The sequence below is a fragment of the Meriones unguiculatus genome, chromosome 21 (genome assembly GCF_030254825.1).
Source record: "Meriones unguiculatus strain TT.TT164.6M chromosome 21, Bangor_MerUng_6.1, whole genome shotgun sequence".
NCBI lineage: Eukaryota > Metazoa > Chordata > Mammalia > Rodentia > Muridae > Meriones > Meriones unguiculatus.
In genome coordinates, this window is record NC_083368.1 from 32447074 (window position 1) to 32474742 (window position 27669).

Sequence of the window (27669 nt, forward strand, 5' to 3'; positions counted from 1 at the left end):
TCCCACCAGACCCTACAGCGCTGCCCCCAGAGTTCAGAGGGGACCCCCTAAGGGTCCGGGATTGCTCCTCCGGTCTGGCTGGGCAGCTCCTGTGTCTCACGCTGGGGCACCCGGAGCTTCGATTCCCAAGCTTTTTGCTCTAACATTTCATGGATAGCTGGCTCGCCTTTACTTCTGTCTCTCGACTCCATTAAAGAAAAGGGGGAAAGTTTGACTGCACGAGGCATACTGCTCATAGAAGGCGCATCTGGGCGGACGTTTCACATCCCACCGAACTTTGTGTTCTGTTGTTTTCATTGACAGCGATCCGGGAAATGGCGCGTCCAAAGCCCGCCAAGCCCAGCCTGTGAGCTCCGAGGTTTATTGGAGTCATATTCTAAACAAAACCCCGACAGACTTGAACTCAAAGGAAACCCGACTCTCAAGTCAGGGGCATGCATTCAGAACGCAGCGCTCAAAGTAGCCGTTGTGTGACCGGAGTCAGGGGCAGGATTTGGAAAATGTGGAGACAGATAGAAAGCAGGGCAGAGCTGAATCCCCGGGCCCGCCGATTCCTAGTCATTATCTCTAGCGGCCTATGGGACCGTCCTCTCCCTTGCCCTCGCCTTTTCTTCCGCCAAAGCTAAAGCAACCAAGCCCGTCCCGCTTCACAGCTACCCTTTGTGCCAGAGCGGTGCCTCGGCCGCTACCGCCACCACTTCCTCCTCCTCCTCCCGCCTGCTGTCGCCTCCAGCCGGGGCGAGGAGGGAAAGGGCTCCCTCTGCGCTGGGGAGCGAGTGCTGCGATTGGGCGACGGTCCCTGAGCCTCCGGCTCGGCGTCGGTTTCAAGGCTCCTCCCTCCCGGTGAAAGACAGACCGCGGGGCGCCTAGAAACCGGTCGGAGGGCGCGCTAGGGAGAGGAGAGGCAGCGAGTTGAGGGATTGACACAAATGGTCAGGCGGCGGCGGCGGAGGAGGAGGCGGAGGCGCAGGGGGGACCCGAGGCGGCTGGGCTGCCGAGAGTTGCGCGCTCCTCTTCCCGGCTGCGGCCAGTGAGCGCGGCGCCGCGGGCCGGGGGACGACGAGGAGGAGAAGGAGGAGGAGGAGGAGGAGGGACGCGACCCCGGCGCGCCCGGACCCACTCGCCCCCTCCTCGCCGCCCCGCGCTTCATGAACCGCAAGTTTCCGCGGCGGCGGCGGAGGCGGCGGCTGCGGGGCGCGGAGCGGGATCCCGGGGAGCGGGCGGAGCGCGGCCGCGGCCCGACGGAGGGCACGGGCGGGGACCCGACCGCCCCGAACGCCGGACGAGCCGCCGCCAGCCCCAGCCGACCGGCGCCGGGGAGGGAGCCCAAAAAGTATGGCTGAGGAGGCGGCGCCTCGCCGGTCCCCGGCCGCCGGGCCGCCGAGCTGGGAAGTTTGCGCCCGGGCGGCCCCGGGCCGGCGGGAGCCGCTGGCGAGCCGGGACCCGGCCGGCCGCCGCCGCCCCCGGGCTGACCCCCGGCGCCGGGCCGGAGGGCTGCCGCTGCTGCTGCTTTGGCTGCTGGAGGCCCCGCTGCTGCTGGGGGTCCGAGCGCAGGCGGCGGGCCAGGTAGCCGGGCCGGGCCAGCAAGCCCCGCCGCCTCCGCCGCCGCCGCCCCAGCCTCAGCCTCAGCAGAGCGGGCAGCCGTACAACGGCGAGCGGGGCATCTCCATCCCGGACCACGGCTACTGCCAGCCCATCTCCATCCCGCTGTGCACGGACATCGCCTACAACCAGACCATCATGCCCAACCTGCTGGGCCACACGAACCAGGAGGACGCGGGCCTCGAGGTGCACCAGTTCTACCCGCTGGTGAAGGTGCAGTGCTCGGCCGAGCTCAAGTTCTTCCTGTGCTCCATGTACGCGCCTGTGTGCACGGTGCTGGAGCAGGCGCTGCCGCCCTGCCGCTCCCTGTGCGAGCGCGCGCGCCAGGGCTGCGAGGCGCTCATGAACAAGTTCGGCTTCCAGTGGCCGGACACGCTCAAGTGCGAGAAGTTCCCGGTGCACGGCGCGGGGGAGTTGTGCGTGGGCCAGAACACGTCCGACAAAGGCACCCCGACCCCCTCCCTGCTGCCGGAGTTCTGGACCAGCAACCCGCAGCACGGCGGCGGCGGCGGCTACCGCGGCGGCTACCCGGGGGGCGCCGGCCCCCTGGAGCGGGGCAAGTTCTCCTGCCCACGCGCCCTCCGGGTGCCCTCGTACCTCAACTACCACTTCCTCGGGGAGAAGGACTGCGGTGCGCCCTGCGAGCCCACCAAGGTGTATGGGCTCATGTACTTCGGGCCCGAGGAGCTGCGCTTCTCGCGCACCTGGATAGGCATCTGGTCCGTGCTGTGCTGCGCCTCCACGCTCTTCACGGTGCTCACGTACCTCGTGGACATGCGGCGCTTCAGCTACCCGGAACGGCCCATCATTTTCCTCTCCGGCTGCTACACCGCCGTGGCCGTGGCCTACATCGCCGGCTTCCTGCTGGAGGATCGGGTGGTGTGTAACGACAAGTTTGCCGAGGACGGGGCGCGCACGGTGGCGCAGGGCACCAAGAAGGAGGGCTGCACCATCCTCTTCATGATGCTCTACTTCTTCAGCATGGCCAGCTCCATCTGGTGGGTGATCCTGTCCCTCACCTGGTTCCTGGCGGCCGGCATGAAGTGGGGCCACGAGGCCATCGAGGCCAACTCGCAGTATTTCCACCTCGCCGCCTGGGCCGTGCCCGCCATCAAAACCATCACCATCCTGGCGCTGGGCCAGGTGGACGGCGACGTGCTGAGCGGCGTGTGCTTCGTGGGCCTCAACAACGTGGATGCGCTGCGCGGCTTCGTGCTGGCGCCCCTGTTCGTTTACCTGTTCATCGGCACGTCCTTCCTGCTGGCCGGCTTCGTGTCCCTCTTCCGCATCCGTACCATCATGAAGCACGACGGCACCAAGACGGAGAAGTTGGAGAAGCTCATGGTGCGCATCGGGGTCTTCTCGGTGCTCTACACGGTGCCGGCCACCATCGTCATCGCCTGCTACTTCTACGAGCAGGCCTTCCGGGACCAGTGGGAGCGCAGCTGGGTGGCCCAGAGCTGCAAGAGCTATGCCATCCCCTGCCCTCACCTCCAGGGGGGCGGGGGCGCGCCCCCGCACCCACCCATGAGCCCCGACTTTACAGTCTTCATGATCAAGTATCTCATGACGCTGATCGTGGGCATCACCTCGGGCTTCTGGATCTGGTCCGGCAAGACGCTCAACTCCTGGAGGAAGTTCTACACGAGGCTCACCAACAGCAAACAGGGGGAGACCACCGTCTGAGAGACCCGGCCTCTCACCCTCCCCAGCTCTTGGCAGGATCCCAGCCATCGCCCGAGAGCCGGCCCCGAGGAATTCCTGCCGAGGCTGGCCGCTCCGGGCCTTCCCGCTGGACACGCACTCTCGCAGGCTCCACAGCACAGCTCACGCAAAAGCTTCCGTCCCTGGGGTAAAGGAACTAGAGGGCCCAGCTGCCAGAGGGGTGTGTGTGAGTGTGTGGGGGTGTGGGGGTGGCGGACCGTCTCTCTAGCCCTCGCTCTGATACCAGGACTGTACGCTTTTATGATTGTAAATAACCCGTGTATGATTTTTGTAAGTATATTTGTATTTAAAGATCACCGAACACGCGATTTTCTTTTCTTTAAAAAAAAAAAAAAGTTTAATTATTTAGGGCGGTTTAAGCATTTGAAGCTTTTCTCGCTTTTCCTTTTCTGAGGACAGCAGAGGAGGTAAACCGAGGCACACTTGCTGAGTGCTCTGCCTTGTGCCCTCAGCCCTGTCGTGGGAGCGTGGGCCTGCCTTTCACACTGCGGGCTGTGACGGGGGCTGCGTCTCTAGGGTCCTCGCCCATCGCTTCCTTCAGCTTCTCCCCACCTCACGCTCCCTCCCTCCTTGCAGTGGGAACTTTCAAGGTGCGGACGCCACAGGAGTTTCCAGATCCCGAGGTGGGCCCCGCCCATTCCAGTTCCTCTTTTCAGCAGCAGATTGAGGAGGGCTGTCCCTGTGACTCCCTGAAGCCGGTTATTTGAGAACCACCTTCCAACTTCATTATCGATCCAGCTTCCCTCCGTCCTGGCATCGCCCAGGTTCTCCCCCCTTCCACCTAAACTGGTCAGAGAGTGAGTGCAGTAACCAACGCCAAACTTTGGAAAGTCTGACCTTTTGGGGATGAGCTCATTTTACTCGCTAGTGTCTGGAGCCTGCTATGAGTTTGGCTACCATCACGGAAAGACAGGGCTGGTGAGATTGCTGAAGAGCAGCGAGCTTTGTGTGGGTTGAGAGAGACTGGCGAGAGAGGCTAGAAAGTGTTAGTTCTGATGGCGTTGTGATGGCTGGCAAACTTGCTTTTCCCCCTGCAGTGCTGCCTGCGTTTAGATCTTACCCTGCCATGAAATGGAGACCTTGAGGTCACCGGGAAAGCCTGGTGAAGGAGTTGATCCCTGCTTTCCATAGCATACCCAGAATATGAAAATGGAAGGAGCTTTCAGTGGAGCAGAGTTCCTCAAAATGAAATGCTGTTTTTATTTTTATTTTTTTTCTGGTTTTAATCAAATTGTTATCAGACACATATCAAACTTTACAACCTAAAAGTTGTGCACTGTCAACGTGTTATGGTTACCCAGCAACACATTCTGAGGAAGGAACAATCCGCGCCCCCACGCATAGCCTGGTAAGACTTGTGAAGACAGAGGAGGTGGACTGATGGCTGGGTGAGGGAAGGAGACGTGATCTGGAGTGCATGCGGAAGGGAAAGACTGTACAGTCCTGCTGCATCCCAGCCTTTGGGCTCCTGTTTGGATTTACAGCAGTGTGTCAAGTGTAAATCTCTCAAAGCCATTTGAAAATATTCACTTTAGTTCTCTATGAAGAAGAGGAGAAAAGCAATCCTCCTGATTGTAGCGTTTAAACTTTAATAAGAGTTTATCAAAAAATGCCGGTACATCAGACCTAAATTTATCTACGTCTGTCATACCCTAAAATGACAATGGTTTTTTGAATTTGGTATGCATTATTATTATTAATTATTATTATTATTCTCACCACCATGAGATCATCTATATTTATAGAGGAATAGAAGTTTATATATATTAAATGCCATATTTTTAATTTCGCAAATAAAAAAATGAAAGTTTTGTACGAAATTACATTGTTTTGTGCCTGAAAAAAAAATAGACCTATCTGAAATGTCTTTACATCTTATAATGCCTCACAACCAACCCACAATACAAACCTAAAGATTCAGTGAGAAAGTCTGCCTTTCCATCCTTCCAAAGAACAGCCAGCCTGCCTTCTGAGTGGCATTTGTAAAGTCCAGCACAAAGGCTGTGTTTATGAAAGCAGAAAATAGAAGGTTTCCATCTTTTTAACCAAACAATATCATTATTAAACTGTAACTCTAATTTTAGCAATGAAACTTTTTTTTTCTCTCAAGAGACACGTTCCCATGACTTTTGTTCTATGGAGGTCTATCCTTCAGTTGCTGCCTTTGTGATGGCCTTTGAGGTATTGTCTTATCTTTTCTGTTCATTACCTTGCACTTTCCAAAACCCATAAGCCCCATAAGTAAGCAATGAGTAAGTGGCTGATGACTCAGTTCGTAAGCATCTTAAGACGGTAGCAGGCTGTGGGTGTCTTTTTTTATTTACTTCTAAAGATTCCATTTTCATGTTGTTCAAAGACCCCTTCACTTAGGAATTTTCTAGTTGACATACTGTTCCTCAGAATTTCTATGCATGTATGTTCATATATCTGCACACATGCATGTGACTATATATACTCTAAATTTTAAAATAGAAATAACAATTTACATTTTATAACATGGAAATAATAGGAGAAATGGAACCCTACTGGATAACGTCAGATATCTGGAGATTAACATTGTCTTTATTATAGTTTTCACTACTTTTTAAAATAAAAGGACAAAGGTCTGAAAAAGAAGACCATTAATACATTAGAGTGATTTTCATCATTGTCAGGAAATTGAGTCATAAGTCTTAATTCATTTTAAGACATTTAAAATTTTAATTTAATGGAAATATACCATTTTAAACAGCAAAAAGCAATTCTTCCTTTTTTTGCTACATTAATAGAAAAGATGGTATTTGTAAAGCTTTTATATAGAGATACACATGAAAAAAAAAGTGATTCTTTAGCCAAATTAGGATGGCTCAATAGGTAATTATGTAACTCTGGGGAAAAAATTTAAGACAATTAAATTCTGTCCCAGGAATAAATGTCAAAAAGAGTCTTATTGTGGGTGTCCTTAAAATGATACAGATGTGAATTTTACACAGAAAGGTTTTATATTCTGTATTCAAATGCTCAAACAGTATTTTAATTCACTGCCAGGCTTTCTTTTCAGAAAGCAATTTATTTTAAGGTATGTGAGATACATAAAACCAGAGAGGTTTTTGTTTGATTTGGTTTGGCTTTGCTTCATTCAGTATTGATGGCAAAATAGAACTTACCTGGGAAACCATAAGGCCACTGATGATATGATCCCATTAAGATGCTGTTTCCATGACAAACCCTATTTTCAGATGGTTTGATATGCCTGGATTTTTTTTTTAAGCCAGCTATCTCCTGGAGTCAATCTCCCACCTCCCCTCACCCCCCAAAACACACAGTGTACTTGATTTAGCTCTTACAGAATATGTGAAGGTAACATGAAAACCTTCTGATGCTCATAATATTTTTTCACCTAAATTTTATGGAGACAAAAAAATATTTATTTTTCATCTCAGAGGCAGGCAGTGCCAAGCATGTGTATGCAAAAGAACCAGAGGGGATATTTTGGCTGTTCTGCAGTGGTCTCTTGTTAGCAAGAGTTGAGAGTCCTGGTCCTTTTGTCTCCTCTGTGAGCACTGAAGCCTGCCATACATACATTATTAGTAAAGATGCAGTGTTTAACTAGGAAAAGAGAGGACCAGAGTTGTATGACATTGAATAACCTTGACACATTTCAGATGGTGGTTTCCTATGTAACCAGAGTCCAAGAAATTGAAAACAAAACGTGGTCACTACATATGTCTACATGTGACCCTAGTAATATTCTCACAGAATGCTTCTTAAAACACACCAGTCTCAAAGTCTGGCAGGATTGACCTGTGGGAACACAAATCAGGCCTGGTCTGCAACACATGGGTAACTAAAAAAGGAATTGTAATGTGACCGACATTCACAGTCTGTACACTGAGGCCTTTACATTTGCAATAATGTCTTAGAAGAGACTGCCAAGCAGGTGTCAGTAACTCTTCAGAAAGGAAAAACAGCATTTGAGCCTCACTGTGGCTCAAAATTCCCTTCAGATTTATGATTGAGGGGACTGGGCATTTCTGTCCACCCGGATCTTACCTTTCTTGAAGGGACATGTCAAGCTATAGCAATTACTGTGACAAAGCAGTGTGTTTAGAACCTGGCAATTAAAGCATAATCTCCAGATTAATTTTCCTTTAGTTTTTTCATAGTGGGAAGTGTCTTACGCCACTGTAGACTCAAGTTGCCTCATAATAATTCCTTTGGAGAATTTTGTTTACAGATCCTTATGGGAATCTTAATAACCAGTTAAATGAAGGGTTTCTCACAGAAATCTTTCTCATGTGATAAAGTCAAGTATACTCTGTAACCATGTGAACATACAATGTTTTTTTGCATCATAATTAGTTTTAGATTCTAAAGTTCCTTGAAAAAAAAATAAGGTGCCACTTCCAATACAGATTAATTTCTTTAAGATGTTCATAATCTAAAGAGATACAGCCAAAGGACAGAACTCAAGTAATTTTGAGTTTTCTTTATTTAGCACTGGCATACTAATTGAAAGGAAAATAGAGTATTCAAATAGAATTTATTTGCATATTTTACACACACCTTTTTTAAAAGGTAAAAGTGACACTTGAAAACAATTTTTAAGTTTTATTATTTATAATATGTGTATTTCATACAACGCTCCCAAGAAACTTCATCCACAGTGTGGACTTTCAAAACATGCTCATAGCAATGCAGTGACATCAAAAGAACTGTTGGTGCTGCTTTGAGATAGTTCTTTGGGGCATGGATTTCTTTTCTTCCCTTTAAACCAAGAAACAAAAAACCAAGTATCCATCTAATTTGTAGATATCTCCATGTTTCAGATCTCAGTGCTTGTTTGAATTAGATTTGTAGGGGAACAACTACAGCATTTCCCCATATACAAAATGTGGCCTTTATTGCCTTTCAAGGTGGCAGCATGTCCGTGTTACATGCAGTGCTCCGAGACACCCTGAGCTCTCGTCCTTGGAATTGGCTTGTCTTCACAACTCGCAGTACCCAGAAGCCATGCTGTCTGGCTGATGCCCTTTTCCCATGCCTTGTGCTCCCTGAGTGATATGATTTATTTTTCTTTAGAAGTAGATTTAAGCTGGGGCATGGTGGTTCATACCTACAATCCCAGCACTAGGAAGGCAGTTTTAGGAGTACTAAGAATTCCAGATCACCCTGGGTTACAGAGAGAGAGACCCCGTCTAAGCAAATAATTAAACAGCAGGTTTAGAGACTATTCTCAACCTTATAATTCCAACTCTTAACAAATAGTTTTCAATGTTAATTTTAATAATTACCTGGTCAAAACTTGTAGTTGCTTCCATAGGGTAGTCAACCATCCAAGTTTCTTCAGGACAGAGAAACTGTAGTAGTAATTTTTTTTTTAAGTACTGAACAAACAGGTAGTTGAAACTCGTGTCATGGATTAAACTGCACGCCCATAAAATAAAGTAAAAATGTATATGCTGGATAAATGTGAGTAAAGTACAATGACAACGTATAATAAAAACAATATTTTATATTTTCTTAAAAGCTCATAAGTTGGTCACAACATTCAAAGAGTGCTGCTATGGCTGTAGTGGTTCTTGCTATGACCGGATGGAGAGACAGCAAACTCAGGCCTTTGTGACTTGTCTTCATAGGAAGTACCAGTCAACGAAAGTTGAGTTGAATGTGGTGCTATCACGGAACAAACCATGATAGACACACTGGACAATGAAGAAATGAGCATGGACACAGGAGTCTCACCAGACGCTCAACTTTGTTTTGCTATTCGAGAAACCTGGTTAAACATCTAGTTTTTACAAAAGAGTCTCATATATATTCCCTTGGCCTGTTTTGTTTTGTTTTAATTGGCATTAACAGTTATCAGAGTGCGGGGAACTACGAAGCTTTTGCATGTTTACATTAATTTTATTTTTCTTTATTATCAAAGCAATCCATTGGAGAAAGATGACACACTCCAATGGAAATCACCACAAATGGTTACACACACCTACACCAATTTAACCGTCAAACTTTTTTCACGTTCTTTTCCCAAACTAAAAAGTATCTGCAAAGAGGAAAAAGATGTCAGGTCAGTCTTAGGAGTCTACTATCACTATTGACAGTTGTAGAGCATGATATAGGGCCTATTGACAGGTGTAACACATTGACTCCACGATTTCACGTGGCTCTTCAATCAGAATTGGTCCACCCGCCGCCATTTTATTTTATTTCAATGCCATCCTTCATGTAAAGGCACATAAAATATCACACCACTGTTGTCACCTTCTCTTGATATAACTCAACGTAAACGAGGTTTAAAAAGATGCAAATTGATGTAGTATTTCTACATCAGTCAATTGTGTAGCTGATTCTCACAGGAGCGACTCTGATGCCAGGAGATATTGGGCAGGGTCTAGACACACATTTGATTGCTGTGACTGTGGGCAGGGAAGCGGCAGAGCATCTAGTGTGTGGACACCAGGGATGTGAATGCACAGCGGAGATTCCTTGCTCCTGATGAATTATCACGACTGTGAAAGGTGCATTTTAAAAATAGTGTAATATTTTAAATAAGGAAAATCTGTATGGTGTCTCTGTTTCACAGCATGGACCCTGCTTTTGACATGTAAAGTTTGGTTTAGGTTGGTGAAAAGCTAGATAACATTGCATGCTGGCCAGTGTTTTTCAAGCTGCCATAATAAAGCATCACCACCTTGGTGCTGTAAACCATCCATACACTTTTATTTTTCACACTCCTGAAGGCTAAGGAACCCACCGCCGAGGTTCCAGTAATCAGGCTCCTGGTGAAGCTTACCCCCATAGCTCTCTCAATGCAGTCAAGTAGAGAGGAGTTTCTTTATTTTCTTTTCTTAGAAATATACTAATGCCACAATAATGTCATAACCTCACAAATATCTAGTTGCCTCCCAGAAAGCCTCATCTTCAAATACCACCCTGTTGCAGATTAGGGCATAATATGTATATATGGGGAAGGAAAGACAACAGAAAGGCAAAACAAACCCATTTGGTCCATCATAGTCAATAAAGTAAAGCCACTTAATTATGTAAATCTACATAGGAATATGCAATATCACAATTTCAGAAGAAAAATATTCTGAACATTCAGAGTAACAAAAGCCTCCACTAACCCACCCTCACAGTGTGGGGAGTCTCTTCAAAACTAGTGTTGTCTATTTGTTCTTGTGTGAGTTTGTGGATGGTTATGTCCTGAAGACACGCAGCTGTAATCATTTGGCATTGGAGCACGGAAAGAGAAGAGGGATTGTGAAAATCAGTATCAATAATCATCTTCTTGAGCTGGTCCTCCTGGTGGGAGTGAAATGGAAACATCTCTGAAATAGGGTCATGACCCTCCACTGGAAACACAACTTTCCTCCTCCTCCTCCTCCTCCTTCTCCTCCTCCTCTTTCTCTGCCTTCTCACTTAAAGCAATTCAATTTCAAGATAATAAGGAATTATAGAGAGGAACTGAATGTTATCTTGGAAAGAATGTTGGGTTTGTAAGACCTGGATTGTATCCCAACCAGCTCTTAGCCTCAGATCCATTTATCTAAAATGTTAATAATAGCAATTTTTCCTAATTCACATAGCTCTTGAGGAGATTACAAAACAAAGTATAAATGATGCTTTGAGTACAAGAGTCAGTACAATCCTGCATTTTTCTTTTCTCTCTTCTTCACCCTATTCTGCTATCCTTTCCGCCCACATACCTTTCCTCCTTTTATCTCCTTTCCTTTCAATTTCCTTTCTCTTCTCTTCCCCCGCTTCTATAACCCGCTCTTATCTCACTGATGGAAATTGAAAGGGCATGATGTAACTTAATGCCATTTCTTTTTCCCCACATCTTTTTTTTTCCTTGTAATCTAAGCATGTTTCCTAAGGCTTGGTCACACAAACATTAAGTTAATGGGCCATCTTAAAGTTAAATGGCACAAATAATGCACCATATCAATCAACTAAGAAATTGCTCTTAAAATAAACAGGCATTTCCACATGTTTATGCATGATTTAGGATACACATGTCAACACAATTTCTCTATGGCTGCTGTCAGTTCTGACCTAATTGGTGGCTTGCACACTGGAATAACACAGTGACAGGTCTTTCGGGCCACTTGAAGTCACAATCAGGATGAGAACTGTAACTTCCTCTTAAAATTGCAGCTCTCTACTCAACTGATAACCAGCTTCAAAAGTTATCAATTGATAATCAATTTCAAGGGCTCTCTGCTTGTCCTTGTTGACTACATTGCCAAATAAAAGTCATTCAGTGGCAGTCATGAGAAGTATTCTTTTGGTGCCCTTGAACTTCACCCTGAGCCTGGAAAGTTGATCAGAACTGAGGGCTTATATAAAGAAGATGAGGTGGTTTCCTTATGTTTGCTTGTTTGTGTTTTATTTTTATTTTTCATATAGAAAGCTAAGCAGATGTGCGTCTCAGTGACCTCCAGGGTCGGGTGTATTAGTTCTCTGTTGATGCTTTATTAAATCACTCTACACTTGAAATGCCTAAGTTTACCATGTTATACCCCCATACATTAGAAGACCGCCACCGGTCTCCTTGGGCTAAAATCAAGGTGCTGTGTTGTCCCAATTCTTCTTGGATCCTCCAAGGAAGAATTCATTTCATTTTCCAGCTTCTAGGACCTCCTCCAATGGCTCACAGCAATACTTATCTCTCTGGATTCATATTCTCTGTGTGTCTGGGAAATAGGTCAGGAAAAAAGATGCTGCTGTACTGTCAACTGTCTTCCCCCATGGTGACCCCATTGCTCTGGGATAGCTGTAGATACTATTCTTCATAACACACGTCTTCACAACACATTTTCAAAAGTACAACTGTCAAGTTGTGGTTTTGACCTTTGATATGGGGCTGAATGTGAAAGCTAATTGACATATTTCATCTCATCGCTTACTTACTAACCCAATATGTACTTCCCATATTGACTCCAGATTTTAAATCCGTATGAAGTTTGCATGCTCTTTATAGAGGAAAGTTGTTCTCCTATTTAAACATTTTGTCAACAAAGAATTAGAATTCCAATGGCCTGTGCATTTTATACAAATTCAGATAATGAATTTCCCTGACCTACTTTAAAATGTTATGTTGATGTTTTTGGAAGAGAAATTTTTCTTTCTTACAAACCCATCCTTAAAATAGTCTTCTATTACTAGAAATCAACTTAAAACTTTTTTTCTCTCTATACTGCTGTGGCCAGGAGCATATTTTTCCTTCCTGTGCACATTTAAATCAGTCTGAGAAAAAGAAAAAAAATAAGAGTCAGCAGCTATTTAAGAAGGATCTCCAATGTTCTTACTCATCCCCAGATACCCTTCCCCCCAACCCCCAACAAGGGTGAACTTGAAAGGGTTTCAGAGATAGAGCAAACTCTCTAGTAATAACCATCAGTTAACAAGAGCCAAGTTAAAAGTTATCTTGAGTACTGCTGGAGTTTGTCTTCCTCTAGACTGGCCCCCATCTTGAGTGAGGGAATAATCAGGAACAGACTGGAGGCTGCCTGAATGGAGTTTTCCCGCTGTGAGGAATGCTTGTTTTCATAGCGCACAGCCTGAGTAGGGACAACTTGAATTAACAAACGAGGTACAGGGTAGGCTTGGAGATCTCGGATAAGACGAGCTGTGGTGGATCTCCATCGGATGCTTATGAAGATAAAGCCAGATGACGGTCAGAAAAAGGAGTATTCACCAGAGATGGTAATGGGTCAGCAGGCATTCTTAAAGCTGGGCGCGTGTAAAACATACACAAGGGATTCATTAACTATGAGGATTTCAGGATTTATCTTCAGAGATTCTGATTGTGTTGGTCAGGGAAGCGGATCGAGGTTTTGAGCTGTTCTGAAAAAAATAAAAATAAAACAAACCTGAAGACAAATATTTGCAATACCTCCCACTTGCAAACCAGTTCTCACTGTAGTCAGAACCATAAGGACTCCTGTTCGGACTCCTCAGGATGGGTCATACTGTCCTAGGTGCGCCTTCTTCGCCTCCTTGTCTCTAGAGGGTTAATTCAGAAACAGCCAGGCTCTAGCCTAATAGACTCCACTCCAGTATGATGTGGTTTCTCTGCTTCTAAAATTCTTTTGACTTCATTTATTTATTTATTTATTTTAAGTGGGCTGATTAATTCTGCAGGTAAAGATTAGCTTAGTATTCTTCCTTGAGTATAAAGACCTCCAGAATAGAATCAGTCTAACGAGCATCGCCAGGTAGAAATAGAAGGATGCAGATGCTGCCATGCTTGAAGGGGTTTCCAGCTCTAGGCAGCAGGTGTGGGTGGAATGAGAGTGCGGAGGAGAGACCCAGAAGGCTCCAGGCTTCCCTTGAGGTGGGACTGCCCTGGGCAGAAAGAAAGAGCCAGGAAGACTTCCGAGGAAGCTCAGGGTCCCACCTTTTCAGAGCATTTGTTTTGTTTAGCTTTTAATTACAGCAGGACTTCTCAGAAGGACTTTCCGTCCCAGGGAATTCGCCAATCAAGGTACTAGTCTATTTATTTACATAAACAAATCCTTATGAAAGAGCAATTCATTCATTAACTATGAAATGTGATCATTTCCACTGTTGTGCCAGGAACTTCAAAGCACCTCCGCTGTTGCTCGCATCAATTAATCCAGGTAAGTGGGAACTGTGAGACAGACCAAGATATATCCCAGAAGACTTCACTGGATAAAAAAAATCAAATCCAAGCCTAAAATATTTAAACTCATGTTGTCTTAGGAATCTTAACAATGCCAGTTGTTTGCAGGAATTGCAATAGAAAGGAAAAGACCACTGAATCTTTTTAAAATGCAATTTTACTTCACAGAAACAGACTATTTGTAATCAAGAATATTCTGGAAGGAGATACCGACCCTGGGTCTAACAGAGTGTATAATACCTATCAAGCTAGAGAATATGGAGAGGGCTCTTGACCCTTGAAAATATTAAATGTGGAAACATTAATTTGCATATTATTTACACAAGTGAGCCAATAATATGTAAACCAGATATTCTAGGTAAAGATGAATAGCAAATTTCAAAGATAAGAATTTATTAATACTTAGTATGAATATTAGTACAAATTTATAATTACTTTAACATAGTCTTAATACTTAATACACAGGACAGTTCAGTTACTAGATTGTCACATCGCAGTTATTTCTGGTATATTTCTGCTGTACTTCTGAGTAACAAACTGCAAGTTTATAGGCTGTTGAAGCACATTTTTCTATTTTGGGTGAACATTGTTTTTTTTACAGAATGTATGTTTTCTGTTTGTTGGATACACTCTTGATCAAGCTTTTAAATCAAGTTTGTTAATTTCTATGTAGTTCTCTGTCACTTTCTTTTTAAAATTTATTTATTTTTATTAATTACAGTTTACTCACTTTGTACCCCCCCATAAGGCCCTCCCTCCTCCCCTCCCGGTCCCACCCTCCCTCCCCCTTCTTCACGCATGCCCCTCCCCAAGTCCAGTGATAGAGAAGGTCCTCCTCTCCTTCCTTCTGATCTTAGTCTATCAGATCTCATCAGAAGTGGCTGCATTGTCATTTTCTATGGCCTGGTAAGGCTGCTCCCCCCTCAGGGGGAGGTGATCAAAAACAGGCCAATCAGTTCATGTCAGAGACAGTCCATCTTCCCATTACTATGGAACCCACTTGGACACTAAACTGCCATGGACTACATCTGTACAGGGGTTCTAGGTTATCTCCATGTCTGGTATTTGGTTGGAGTATGAGTCTCTGGGAAGACCCCTGTGTTCAAATTTTCTGGTTCTGTTGTTCTCCTTGTGGGGTTCCTGTCCTCTCCAGATCTTACTATTTCCCACTTCTTACATAAGATTCCATGCACTCTGCCCAACAGTTGGCCATCAGGCTCAGCATCTGCTTTGATAGTCTGCAGGGTAGAGCCTTTCAGAAGCCCGCTGTGGCAGGTTCCTAGGTTGTTTCCTGTTTTCTTCTTCTTCTGATATCCATCCTCTTTGCCTTTCCAGATGGGGGTTGAGCATTTTAGCCAGAGTCCTCCCTCTTGATTAGTTTCTTTAGATGTACAGATTTTAGTAGGTTTATCCTATATTATATGTCTATATGAGTGAGTATATAACGTATGTGTCTTTCTGCTTCTGGGACAGCTCACTCACTCAGGATGATCCTTTCCAGGTCCCACCATTTACTTGCAAATTTCATGATTTCCTTATTTTTCATTGCTGAGTAATACTCCATTGTGTAGATGTACCACAATTTCTGCATCCATTCTTCAGTTGAGGGGCATCTGGGCTGTTTCCAGCTTCTGGCTATTACAAATAAAGCTGCTACAAACATGGTTGAACAAATGTCCTTTTTGTGTACTTGAGCCTCTTTTGGATATATGCCTAGGAGTGGTATGGCTGGATCTTGAGGAAGCACTATTCCTAGTTGTCTGAGAAAGCACCAGATTGATTTTTCAGAGTGGTTGTACAAGTTTTAAGCACATTTTTTTAAAAATGAAATTTGTAATGAAAGTTGTGACAGAAAAAAGTCTGAATTAAGTACAGATGATTGAAGTGATAACTTGGTAAAAATTTCTTGCAGGAAAATAAAATCTGTCCTCTGAAGATTCCACCTGATCAATTCTTTCAGTGATTTTTTTCATTGATGTACATCAGTCTTGATGAGTTCTAATTCATATTCCACAAAATTCAGTCTTTTAAATATTAAGATTCAGCATATTTTAGTATTTTCATAAAGTTATATGACTTTCACCACTTCGTAATTCCAGATGATTTTATTACACACAAAAGAAGCCTGGCCCACTAACAAATACTTTCCTTCCTTGTCCTCTGGACCCTGGCAATTATTAATTGCCTTTCTGTTAGTGTGTATGTGCCTGGTCTGGGTATCTCCTTCAGGCTCGTCCAGCTTTGGTTCACTGGGGTATAGTTCTCACTAGAGAACTCAATTGTTGTAAAACAGTTTATGATGTAGTGTTAGGCCACATCTGTGCCCCAGCAGCGTGGACACACCCACGCTTCGACCATGCACTTACGTGACTGTTATGTGTTCCTTTCCTCCCCTATCAGTGGACTAGGGGAGGGGAATAGGAGGAGAAGAGGGTGGGAGGGATTGAGAGGAGATGAGGGAGGGAGCCACAGCTGGGATAAAAAGTGAATAAATTGCAATAAATAATAAAAAATTTTTAAAAGAATAACTTTATGATTAAATAACATTCCATTGTGTTTATGGCCACATTTTGCTTCTCTGCTCATCGGTTAATGAAAAACGGAGCTGCCATTCGGAGCTATTGTTAATCATGTCACTTTTGAACATTCCTGTTTAAATTTTTGTGGACAAGTGCTCATGATTCTTTTACGTGTATTCTTAGAGTGGGGTTGGCCCATATAGTGACTAATTTATAGTGACTAATTTATAATATAATGACTGTTTAATTGACTAATCATTTACATTTCCAGTGACAACCTCTGATGGTTCCATTTTTCTCCACATCCATGCAAAACCTTGTCACTGCCTGTCTCTTGACTGCAGACATTTTAACACGCGTGACATAGGATATCACCGTTGTCTTACCGTTGTATTCACTTATTTTCACTATTTTGAATTCATTCTCTATCAGAAAGGGAAGGAAACTCCTGGTGGCCTTTACACCTGTGAATAAACTGAAACAGAAAGGTCAGGGAGGGGTGGGGAGATGGCTCAGTGAGCAAAGCGCTTGCCTCGTGAGCGTGAACACCCACCATCAGAACCCTCAGCGCACGCGTGATGCTACGGGGAGTAAGGCACATCTGTAAGATCCCAGTGCTCCTGTGGTGAGTGCAGAGATGGAGTGGGAGGAGCCACAGAAGCAGGAGAGCTGGAGAGTCTGGTGTTCAATCAAGGTGAAAGGAAAGGCTGTGGTCCTCTGACCTTCCCACCAGCACTGTAGCACGTGTGCACATGTACACACATGAATAGACGCACACACATGCACACACACACACAAGCACACACACGCACACACATACACATGCACACCCAGGAGAGTGGTGTTAGAATAAGATTAAAAGCTTATTTATCTACCCGTATGCTACTCTGTTAATAAAAGGAATTCATATGGCTTATCGAAAAACCTATAATGCAACATAAGCATGGAAAATATAAGAATATGGGGTGAGTAAAATACAGGTTAAGACAGTTTAGTGGGTTGGATTTTTGTTGTTGAATTTCCTAGGAGACAGAGTGGCCCAGTGAAAAATGTACAATGTCTATAAGATAAACAGCAATTGGAGCTCTTTACTGAGTATCAGAAGGTCTTTATTCTCTGTACGATCCCACCAGTATCAAGGGGATCCCAAGCCTTGAAGCATTTCTTCAGGTAGCTAACACTTCCAGACAATAGAAACACTAAGCAAACTCTCACTTCTATCTATTTTTCCCATATTTAGAATTTTTCACTTGGCAGTAGCTCAGCTGCTTAAAGCATGTATAAAGCTCGGTGCAGTTCAAATCCAAGCATCCACTAAATCTCACATGACTCCCCATTCTCGGGAGAATGAAGGCTAAACTTGCCGGCCCAGGGCTGGCTCTCTAGTTCCGAGCTCCTCTCAGTCCCTGGTATGATCCAGGCAGGCTGGCTTCAGGGTTCATTTTGCCTCACAAAGCCTTGTCTGCCCTCCTCTATTTCTTTCACCTTACTGCTAAGAACTTGTGAGCTCTGTTCTTCAAGGACAAACTCAGATTCCATCCATATGGCAGAATTAATACTTCCAGCAGAATCAAATTTTCCCTTTCTGTGTTACCTCTGCTTGTCAGCGTTATTGTAGAGACTTGCTTGTGTCCTCCCTGGCAGACTGCGGCTGACTTCACACAACCGTACTGTCCTCATTTGTTTTATGTCACTAGTGTCCTGTGAAAAGCAGCTGTCTAAAAGCATAGGTGCATGTCCTGCTCTCACACGACCCCCTGTAAGCACACATGAGTTTGCCCCTGTCCCTCTTTAAAAGTGAACCCCAGCATGGAAAAACGTTTGCCACATCCTAGATATCTCCCTGCTCCGGAAATCGCATTTTATGAATATCATCTCACTCTGCATAGATTTCTTTCACAGACATGTTGGCTCTAGCACCCAAGACTACTTTACAACACTGTGATTTTTTTTTAAGGCGCTGCTGCCAGAACAAGCTTTCGTCAGCTCTCACTTTCTCATTTAAATGCAAACCTTCTTCTGTATCCCAGGAAAGATAACCCCACCTCTGCAAACTAAAATGATAAAGCTCACAATGGTGTCCTCTGTCACAGCCACTCTGTCTTCCAGCTTTATGCCATCTGTTGGGGGAAAGGGGGCGGGGTTGTTAGTATTTAGGAACTGAACCTGCTTCTGTGTTGCCTAGCAACCTATGATGTCATTGTGTGTCACCGGCCAGGTGGACACACCTGGAAGGCGTGGTTACCTTGCTCCTTAAAAGAGAACAATCTGCCTTGTGGTCCCTCTCTTGCTCTTGGCCTCTTGCCTTCTCTTGCCCTCTTGCCTTCTGGCTCTCTCCCCTTTCTCTGTCAGGGCGCCCCCTGTTTTCCCCCATCATGTCCTGCTCTCCCTTCTCTCTCTTCATCTCCATGTAATAAACCTCTTTCATATCAAGTCTGTTGTGCGCCATTATTTAAATTGTCCCCATCAGGGATACAGTGAAATGTGAACAGTTACTCTTTTGGTGTTATTCTCTCTCTAAAGAAACAGCCAGTGTACATAGTGATGATGGTGGGATTTCTATTGTTCTTGCAACTCAGGATTCTAAAATGTCACATTCCTTCTCCTACACATCACCAAATTTTCCAAAGATGCTCGAAGGTCCTACGTAGACTCAAGGAAAAATATGTCATTATTTGTGTTTCCTCTGCCTGATGCGCCCCCACGAAACTGCTACAGGTACTTGATATTCGCTCCTCTGGTGTCTTGTCTCTCCACTGTCATAAGCCACTGTCCCGTGTGGCACTATGGTCCACATAGGCTCTGTGCGATCATGTTTGTAATTGTCTCTCTTTTTCACATCCTTCAGTTTCTATGGTACTCATGTCTTAATAACTCGGTACCTTTTCTAGTTTGGGGGTGTACCCATCTTGGAAGAATCGTCCAATGTCAACAGATACTGTATTCATTTGTGTGGTTAACATTGGCTCAATAACCAAAAAAGGAGAAATTTCTGATATCTCAGGCAGAAAGGGCATTATTTCAAGGAAAGACAAGAGAGTCAAGAAAGCCAATTATTTCTTGGATAAGATCATCTTCACTGTAATTAAATAATGACTGACAGCCAAAATTTACATCTCTCAAAAATTTACAGCAATGTATAACAGTCTGTCACTAAACACAGTATCAATCAAATCACTCTAAGTTGTTATTATTGTTATTTCCCAACTACCTGGTTTGCAAAGCTGTATCAGTTGGGGGCCTGGTAGAGACCTCAAGCTGTTTCCTGAAGCATTAAAAGGGTCTTATTAGAAGCCACTCAAACCCGAAGGGGGCCCACAGTGGGAAGCCTAAGGAGAGCTTTACGGTGCGAATCCAGTATAATTTGGTTTTTTAAAACTCTACTGTGCAAGACATTCCCATGGTATAAATATCCCTAATTAGCAGAGACTTTCGATTTCCTCATACAAAATGCTGCCGTGAAATTTAAGGCTGCTTAAAATTATCTTAACTTGTCCCATTTGGTGAGCTAAGCCAGGGTCTTAAGAGCTGTTGTCTGCAGGAATGCCGGTAGGTTTAGGAGTTCCCTCTGGCCCTTGAGAGTCTTTTTGTTGACCTGACACCAAATCTCATATCTGACGGTACTGTCAGGATGCAGGAGGCATTGCCCGGCTTATTAGCAAGAGGAACTTCTGGACTACATAGGCATAAAATTGAAAGAACTGGAAAAGTATCAAAACTGAAGATTTTCTGCTTAGCAAACATTTGCAAGTAGCAACCCTAAGAAAAATTTGGTTTTCAATTAGCAGAACCCGAAGAGTCAAAAATGCCCTTCCTGTTGGCTCCCTCCCTGTGACTTAGGTAGTAAATGCCATAAAATTGCATTTCCATTTCCTGAGTCGATTCCACATTTTAAAACAATCTTTGTCTGTTCTGCCAAGATGTTAATAATATGAAGGATGTCTGATAAGTCCTAAACATAACAGTTAAAGATTCCTATGACATGACGTTGATTCTGGGCTGTGACAAAGGCTAGTTCTTTAGAAATTGACCGTTGGAAAGAGATACCACTTGGCAAGAAAGTTTCTTTCTTCTTTTCTTCTACCATCATAAAAATAATTTTAAAAACCAGATGAATTAAGAATAATGAACATAAATCACCACAGACTGATACAATTTAAAAAAGAAACACCACAAAGACTAGAAAGCTGTCAAGAAAATATGGATCAGAGTAAAGAGGAAGCAAAAAGTGGAGAGACAGGAGAGCAAGTACACACATCGATTTTAGAATAACTAATAAAAAAGTTTGCATGTGACACATAAGACCACCTGACACCTCAAATGTCTGGTACTCCAGAGCACTGTCATGATTCTAATTTGATGAGGAACAAGATGTCTCCCGTCAAATAGCCCCCTTAGGCTAGAGTAGATACCACACAACTTCCAGCTTGGTGGAAGATCTGAAATCAGATGTTGGTTGCATCTGAATGTACTCTTGGATCCATCCGCACAAAGTGCCCTGAGGCACACTGAAGGCAATCTGAGGATGAACCCTCAATGGGCTTCTTTCAAACTTCTCTGTAGACAATACTGGAAACGTGCTATATTGCTTCTCCACAGAAGCCATCCTGAGTCTGTTAAACTGAAAATTGTGTCACTGGCAGCTTTGGCAATCCCGGCACACTTGAGTCCCTAGAGCTATCTATCGTGTTACAGTCTCATCAGTAGGCTGGGTGGACTGGTTTGGGGGAATAAATGGAGGTAGCTGGGTGTAAATGAAAGCAGAAGGCTTGCATGAGTGCCTTTCTAGAAAGATGATAGATGCTTCATGCTTGCCCAGGAAGGGAAAAGTGGCGTATGCCATATAAGGCTGTGAGGAAGGGAAAAACATGTTCTTGTGTGTTTATTAGATATGTGATCTTGGCAGAGCCCTCTGAACCAGTGTGTGTGTGTGTGTGTGTGTGTGTGTGTGTGTCAGAGAGAGAGACTGAATTTTTAAAATATATTGGAAGAGTTAACACAAAGTTTAAGTTGTGAGCAGAGGAAAATGTAATTGGCTGTCCAAATAAAGATGCCTTTAAGAATGAAGATTTTGATACAAATAATTATGCTGAGATAACACACATAAACTATTCTCCTAGACAAACTACAACGAATAGGGATACCACAAAAGAACTCTGTGGCTCTCAACTCTGTTTTACAGCATTTGGATTTTTATCCTAAGCATGTGTTGTTTTACATAGGATAATACATGAAACTACGTGTCTTGCCTGGAGGAAAAGGAATTGAGGCACTAGCAGAGTGGAAAGACAAAAATAAAAGGGTCATGTTTACATTGGTCACCCTCCCTGACCCTATACCACACTCTAGAACTGTGGGTCTTCATACTACTCACTGTCCACTGGAAAGTCAGAATGGCTCCATCTTGGTTAGCATGGTTAAACCAATGCTCTGTTCTCTGGTGCCCTATTGTGGTCATTTGATTTTACTATCTGCCTTGTCATTTCTCCAAGATATTAGTCTTCCAAGGTCTAGAGGGACATTTTTCTTCCAAAAGCCTGGGGTGAAGATTAGAAACACAGGCTTCCTCATCACAGCTGATCACACCAGTCCCGCCAAATGCTGATATTAGGATATTTCTTTTCAAGTAGGGTACACAATGAGAAAGAGATATTACTTTAAAGTTCTCTTACTTCTCAAAAAGAAGTTGCTCCTTTTCTGAAAGAGAGTTGCATGTTTTGTTTTTGGTGAATTGTAATTCACCTAGAAACTTACATTGTTTCATCATGAGCATTGTGTGTGGTTCCTAAAGTATTAAAGGTTCAGCTTTGGATTACTTCTCTTGTCCAGTGGGTGGATAGAGAGAGAATACGAATTCTTCATGTGTTAACCTAGTCCTAGTCCTGTTCTTTGAGCCTTTGTGAGACACCACGTTCTGTAGTGAGTATTTTGGTTTCTTTAAGAAACACATAAATGTTATGGGAATATGTTTTTGCTTCAATCCCAGGTGTGGGGATATGGGGCTACTTTACAGCAGGTGACTGTGATTTGCCTCATGTTCTAGCAGGGACATGATTTTGCCAGCTGCAGACAGTTTTTGCGAGTGTGTGACATTTGGAAGTCTGGAAACTTTTCAGAGGATGTATAAATGCTAGATCCCTGATCAGCGGGACTGGCTCATTGGTGGTTGGATGATGTTGGTTGTGCTTGCTTGCAGTTGATTGTGGTTTCTCAAGTAGTCCTTTGCAAAGAAAAAAGAAGAAATTAGATATCATGATGGTGAAGATCAAACTTCCCTCAGGAACTTGATACCCCTAACCAATCAGCAGGAAGTAGTCTAACGATAATAATGCCCCCTTCCCCCTATTCTATTTTCTCTCCTATCTAGTGAGAGGGAGTTGAAAGGAAAGAACTGAAGAGGTAGAGAAGGATGGAAGAGAGAAAGGAGAACCCACAAAGTAACAAAAAAATCTGGCTACAACATTCAGACTTCAGGGTCCCCCAGAGAATAAGCACAGTGGAATATATGCCCTCTGAGGGCAGACAGGCACTCGTTCCAATGACTGCAGCTCTGATGGTCTAGCAGAAGAAGTTGATGACCTGGTCTCATTTAAGAACTCTGCCTACAGTCTTCCGTGTACCGTAGCTGTCTAAGCTCTGTGAGGATGGAGATTCTGTTTATGGGTTTACTCTCAGAGGCCAGAACAGGTGTGTTATTTTCCTTGTTGCAGTGACAGAATATCTGAAGAAAAAGAAATTCAAAATACCTTTTTGGTTAATATAGAATTACATTACATTCCCCATTCCTTTTCTTTCTTCCAACCCCTCCCCCTGTCCAACCTTTCCCATGTTCCTCACTCTTAAATTGATGGTCTTTTTTTCTTCAATTATTATTGTTACCAATACACACACACACACACACACACACCCAACCATAGATATATTAATGCAGCCTGCTGAGTCCACTTTTGTTGCTTTCGTGTCTATGGTTTCAGAACTGATCACTTTATATGTGATAGCTATCCTGGGAGAGGCTAACTCTCCCTCAGCAGTCATTGGTTGCCTGTAGTTCTTTGCTTACTGGGTGGAGCCCAGTAAAATTGCCCCCTTATACATTATATCTGTTGATATTGCCATTATTTCAGTCTTATTTATACAGTCATTTCTAGGACAGACATTCACTACAGGCCTCTTGATAGCTGGATCCTGAAAGCTCTCTGCTCCCTCATTCATGTTGTTCCCTGAGCCATAGAATATGTAATATATATATATATATATGTGAACTAGGCTCACTCATGATCTGTTGTTTAGGGGAGGATGAATAAGAAATAGGAGGAAGAATTTATTGTAACTCAGTGTTTAATAATGGGGAAATCCTGGTGGTAGAAGCTTTTAGCGACTTGCACACTGGGTAGACGGGAGAGAGAGAGAAAGAGAGAGAGCATGAAAGCAGGGTTGGCTATAAACTGTCTAGTAGGATTCATGCCTAAAACCAGTTACAATGGCACCAAAAACAGCTAGGAACCAAAAATTCAAACACATAAGCCTGCAGGAGCTATTTCACATTAAAATTCAAATTAAGGGCATAAAGTTGTAACTCAAAAATATTTGTTTAACAAAACAGAAGCCCTTAGAACAATAAAAAGAAGGGTTTAATAGGGGATAGAGAGATAGCTCACCAGTTAGGAGGGTCCAAGTTTGGATGCCAGCACCCATGTCAGGGGGGGTGTCACAGCTGCCCCTTTAAGCCTCTCTGACATGTCATTCCGTGTCACAGAGTTGTTGTGAATGAGGATTGCATAAAACATGAAAGCCTTTAGGGAGGACCCTGACACGTAGTAAATGGTTAACAGTTGTCAGTTGCTATCCCTTCTGAATCCGAGAAGTAATGAACAGTGGTTGGTGCTTAATCCCCTCTTGAACAACTTGCCAAGAATGCCTCAATCCTTGGTTTGTGGGCCCAGTCTTGAACTTGACTAAGGGGTGGGGTGAGAGCTGATGAAAGGAGCCACAGTAAAGCCAAGGTTAATGCCAGTTGCCCTCCCCACTTTGGGGCTTGTTTACAACTGAACTAGTTGGTTATTCTTTGGACAATAGACAACATCTCCCATGGGGATACCATTTGCGCAGGGATGGTGCTTTATAGACAAGGAGACAGAAAGCGCGAACGACTGTGTCATGGGTCTGCTAAGTTGTAATAAAGTGGCGAGATCATCAAGCATGGGGCAGTGGATAGCTGAACGCTGCCAAGGAGCTCTATGTTGGGGAGCCGCACGTAGCTGAGGGGCAGCACAAGAGCACAATTGTGACCAAGGGGCCTGTCACCTACGAATACACTGTATTAGAAACACGAGAAGCTCAATTTTATTGTGAGAAGATATTTTTTAATGGACTTGCCCCACTTTTTCCCCTAACGAGAACCTTTATCAATTTAAAATACCTGTACCTGGTAGTCTTTGTTAAGGTTTTTCAGTATCTAAAAGTTGGGCTTACGTGAAAGAAACTTTTATTTACCTCCTTCACCTGTTGTCTCAGAGGCTTAGTGCCTGATTGTTAACCTAGGTTCTTGTCCTGGAAGCTTCTAACCTCCCTACAATCTAACCCTGGCCTAGAGGGTTTTCAGCCTCTGAGACTCACTGCTTAATAAGCTCACCCTTTCTTGTTCTTTCTGAGCTCTGTGCTGGCTGGCTCAACCCAGCTCTTCTGGCTCCAACTCCTCTCCCAGTGGACTTACTCAATCTGACTTTTCTCTCAGCCTCTGAGTTGCTCTGCTTGGCCTCAAACTAACTCCAGCAAATGCTATAAACTCCTGGTTCCATCTCATTCTCTTCCTCATTTGCTCTTCACCTGAGTTCTCTATCTATAACCTGTCTCTCTATTACTGTCCTGGTAAAACTTCTTTCTTTCTCTCTGCATTGCCTCTTAAGTGGCTTCTTTTCTCTCTCTTCTTGTGAGAGTTGGGAGTGTGTCAAGTCTTTCTCTGATTTGTCACTTTTTCTGCCACTCAATTAGATATCACTTTCAAACATGGATGCTTCCTTCTACAAACTAACTTTACTTTCATTGTTTGGGATTAAAGGTGTGCACCACCATGCCTGGATCTAAGCTTTTCTTTACCTGGAACTTGTACTATATCAGGCTGATCTTGAACTCAGACCTGCTTACCTCTGTCTTCTGGATTAATGGCATGTTTGTATTCTGGCCAGATCACACAGACTTAGAAGGTCTTTGGATGAGATCTCTTTCCAGAACAGCCATGTTCTGAATTAATATTCCTCTACAGGGTTATGACTTATACTTTTGTGCATTGGCAACAACTCATACTTCAGATCTGCAAAGTGCATAATATGTAATATGGCACAAACAGATCATTTTAAATATATAGCTATATAAATATAACGCATTGTATATGTAACACATGACATCATCTATAATCGGCCTGGAATATACATTTACAATTTGTTTCTGTGCAATCTATTTAGGCAAAATAATTATTCAAGGTGTCTAGTATTGGCAGATAGTATTAATTACAGTTAATATGTGAAGAAAACAAATCCTTTACGAGGTTAATGAAAGAAGTCCTTAGGGAAGCTAAATATGGTGGCAAGGTGGTGAAAGCCTACAATCTTAGCACTTAGGAAAATGAGGCAGGAAGACAGCCATGAGTTCAAGGCCAGCATGTACACACAGTGAGTTTCAAGCCAATCTGGGCTCCAAAGTAAGACCCTGTTTCAAACAAACAAAAAGTAAAAGCAAAAAAAGTCCCCGGAAGTGATAAAACAATGCTTTTGTCGATTGTCAGGGCAACAATGCAAATGCTGGTGTTCTCATTTCAGATTTAAAGGACGTTTTTGTTTGTTTGTTTTTCTGGTTCACCAACAGAAATTAATTGAAATTTTCTACCATTTCCTTCTCTATTAAATATAGGAACTAGAGTCAAACTAGCTTTATCTATAAGCCAATGGTTCTAGAGGCTACACATAATCTGCTGAGATATGAGAAGAAAGTATTAGTTCTTTCCATTTTATGTTATGTGTGTGTGTGTGTGTGTGTGTGTGTGTGTGTACTTAAATGAAAATAATATATCACTGCAGTGGACCTTAATACTTATATACGTGTATAGCAACAAATGTGTAATTTACAACTACGTTCTTTTACAAATATTGAGCTCCATTTTTTTTAAAGTGTTGTTCATTTTAAACATAGGGCTACAGGCTCCAAAAATGCCTAGAGACCATTGCTCCTAACTAGCAGCTACTTTTCCTCAGATGTCATTTACAGCCAAGCACGCTTCCTTTGTTTCACCTTATCCTACCGCAAGTGCCTGGCAGCAGGCTGCTCTACCCAGCGTAACAGAAGCTTTGACCAAGGGCCTGCAGGGATCAATTCTCCTAACTCCTTCACTTGACAGGGGAAGAAACTGAGGCTTATAGGGGTTAAGGGATTTACCCAAGCTGACAGGTTAAGGTTGAGCTCAACAAGATGGGAAACGAATGGAAAATCCAGTTAATGCTTAGCTAGCCATGGTAATGTGTCATGGGACTGGCTCGCAGAAATTAAATCCATTAATAATCCCCAAACCTTATTTTAGCCAGAAGTTTTAAATGTCTTACCTATCGAACCTTTTGCTTAAGATGACAATGTAATGGCTTTGTTGCTCTGCGCACCCAAGAATGTCTGCGTTGAGCAAAAACATCACATATGGGGCAGTCTGAGCACCTGATGACAATATAAATGTGAGTGATACACATAACTCTTAACAATATACATTAACTGGCCCAAACAGGTAGATTTAAGCAAGTGTAACTTCTATATTCCTGCTTATGAAAATGGAAAAAAAAAAAACATAGTATTTTCTGACAGGCAAAGATTACTTTGTTTGTTTACTTGTTTATTTATACATGCGTGAATGCTTGCCATGTACATGTAGGTGCCTGCAAAGAACAGAAGAGAACATTGAATCCCCTGGAACAGGAGTTACAAGTGGTTGTGAGCCACCTGCTATGGGTTCTGGGAACCAAACTGTGGTATTCAAGAACAGAAAACCCTCAGCTAATGAACCATCCCCACCCCTAAATCTTGAAATGCTGAAACTTTTCTCCACATAGGATTTTTATATCAGAATTTAAGATCAGACCAGTATTAGCATAAGTTTTTGAAACTCTTTTATTTACATTTATCTTTTTCGCCCTACTCCCCAGTGCCTTT

At 43.7% G+C, this 27669-nt stretch overlaps 1 protein-coding gene across 1 annotated transcript; it reads left to right on the top strand.

Annotated features, from left to right (window-relative positions):
• The first annotated feature begins 1335 nt into the window (after positions 1-1335).
• Fzd1 (frizzled class receptor 1) lies at positions 1336-5147 on the top strand. Its single transcript, XM_021651480.2, has one exon. The coding sequence runs from the start codon at positions 1336-1338 to the stop codon at positions 3286-3288; it is 1953 nt and encodes a 650-aa protein (XP_021507155.1). The 3' UTR covers positions 3289-5147.
• The last annotated feature ends 22522 nt before the right edge of the window (positions 5148-27669 follow it).

What these genes read in the sequence shown, in the direction of transcription:
- Fzd1 (XM_021651480.2), top strand. Translation starts at nt 1,336, where the DNA reads ATGGCTGAGGAGGCGGCGCCTCGCCGGTCCCCGGCCGCCGGGCCGCCG.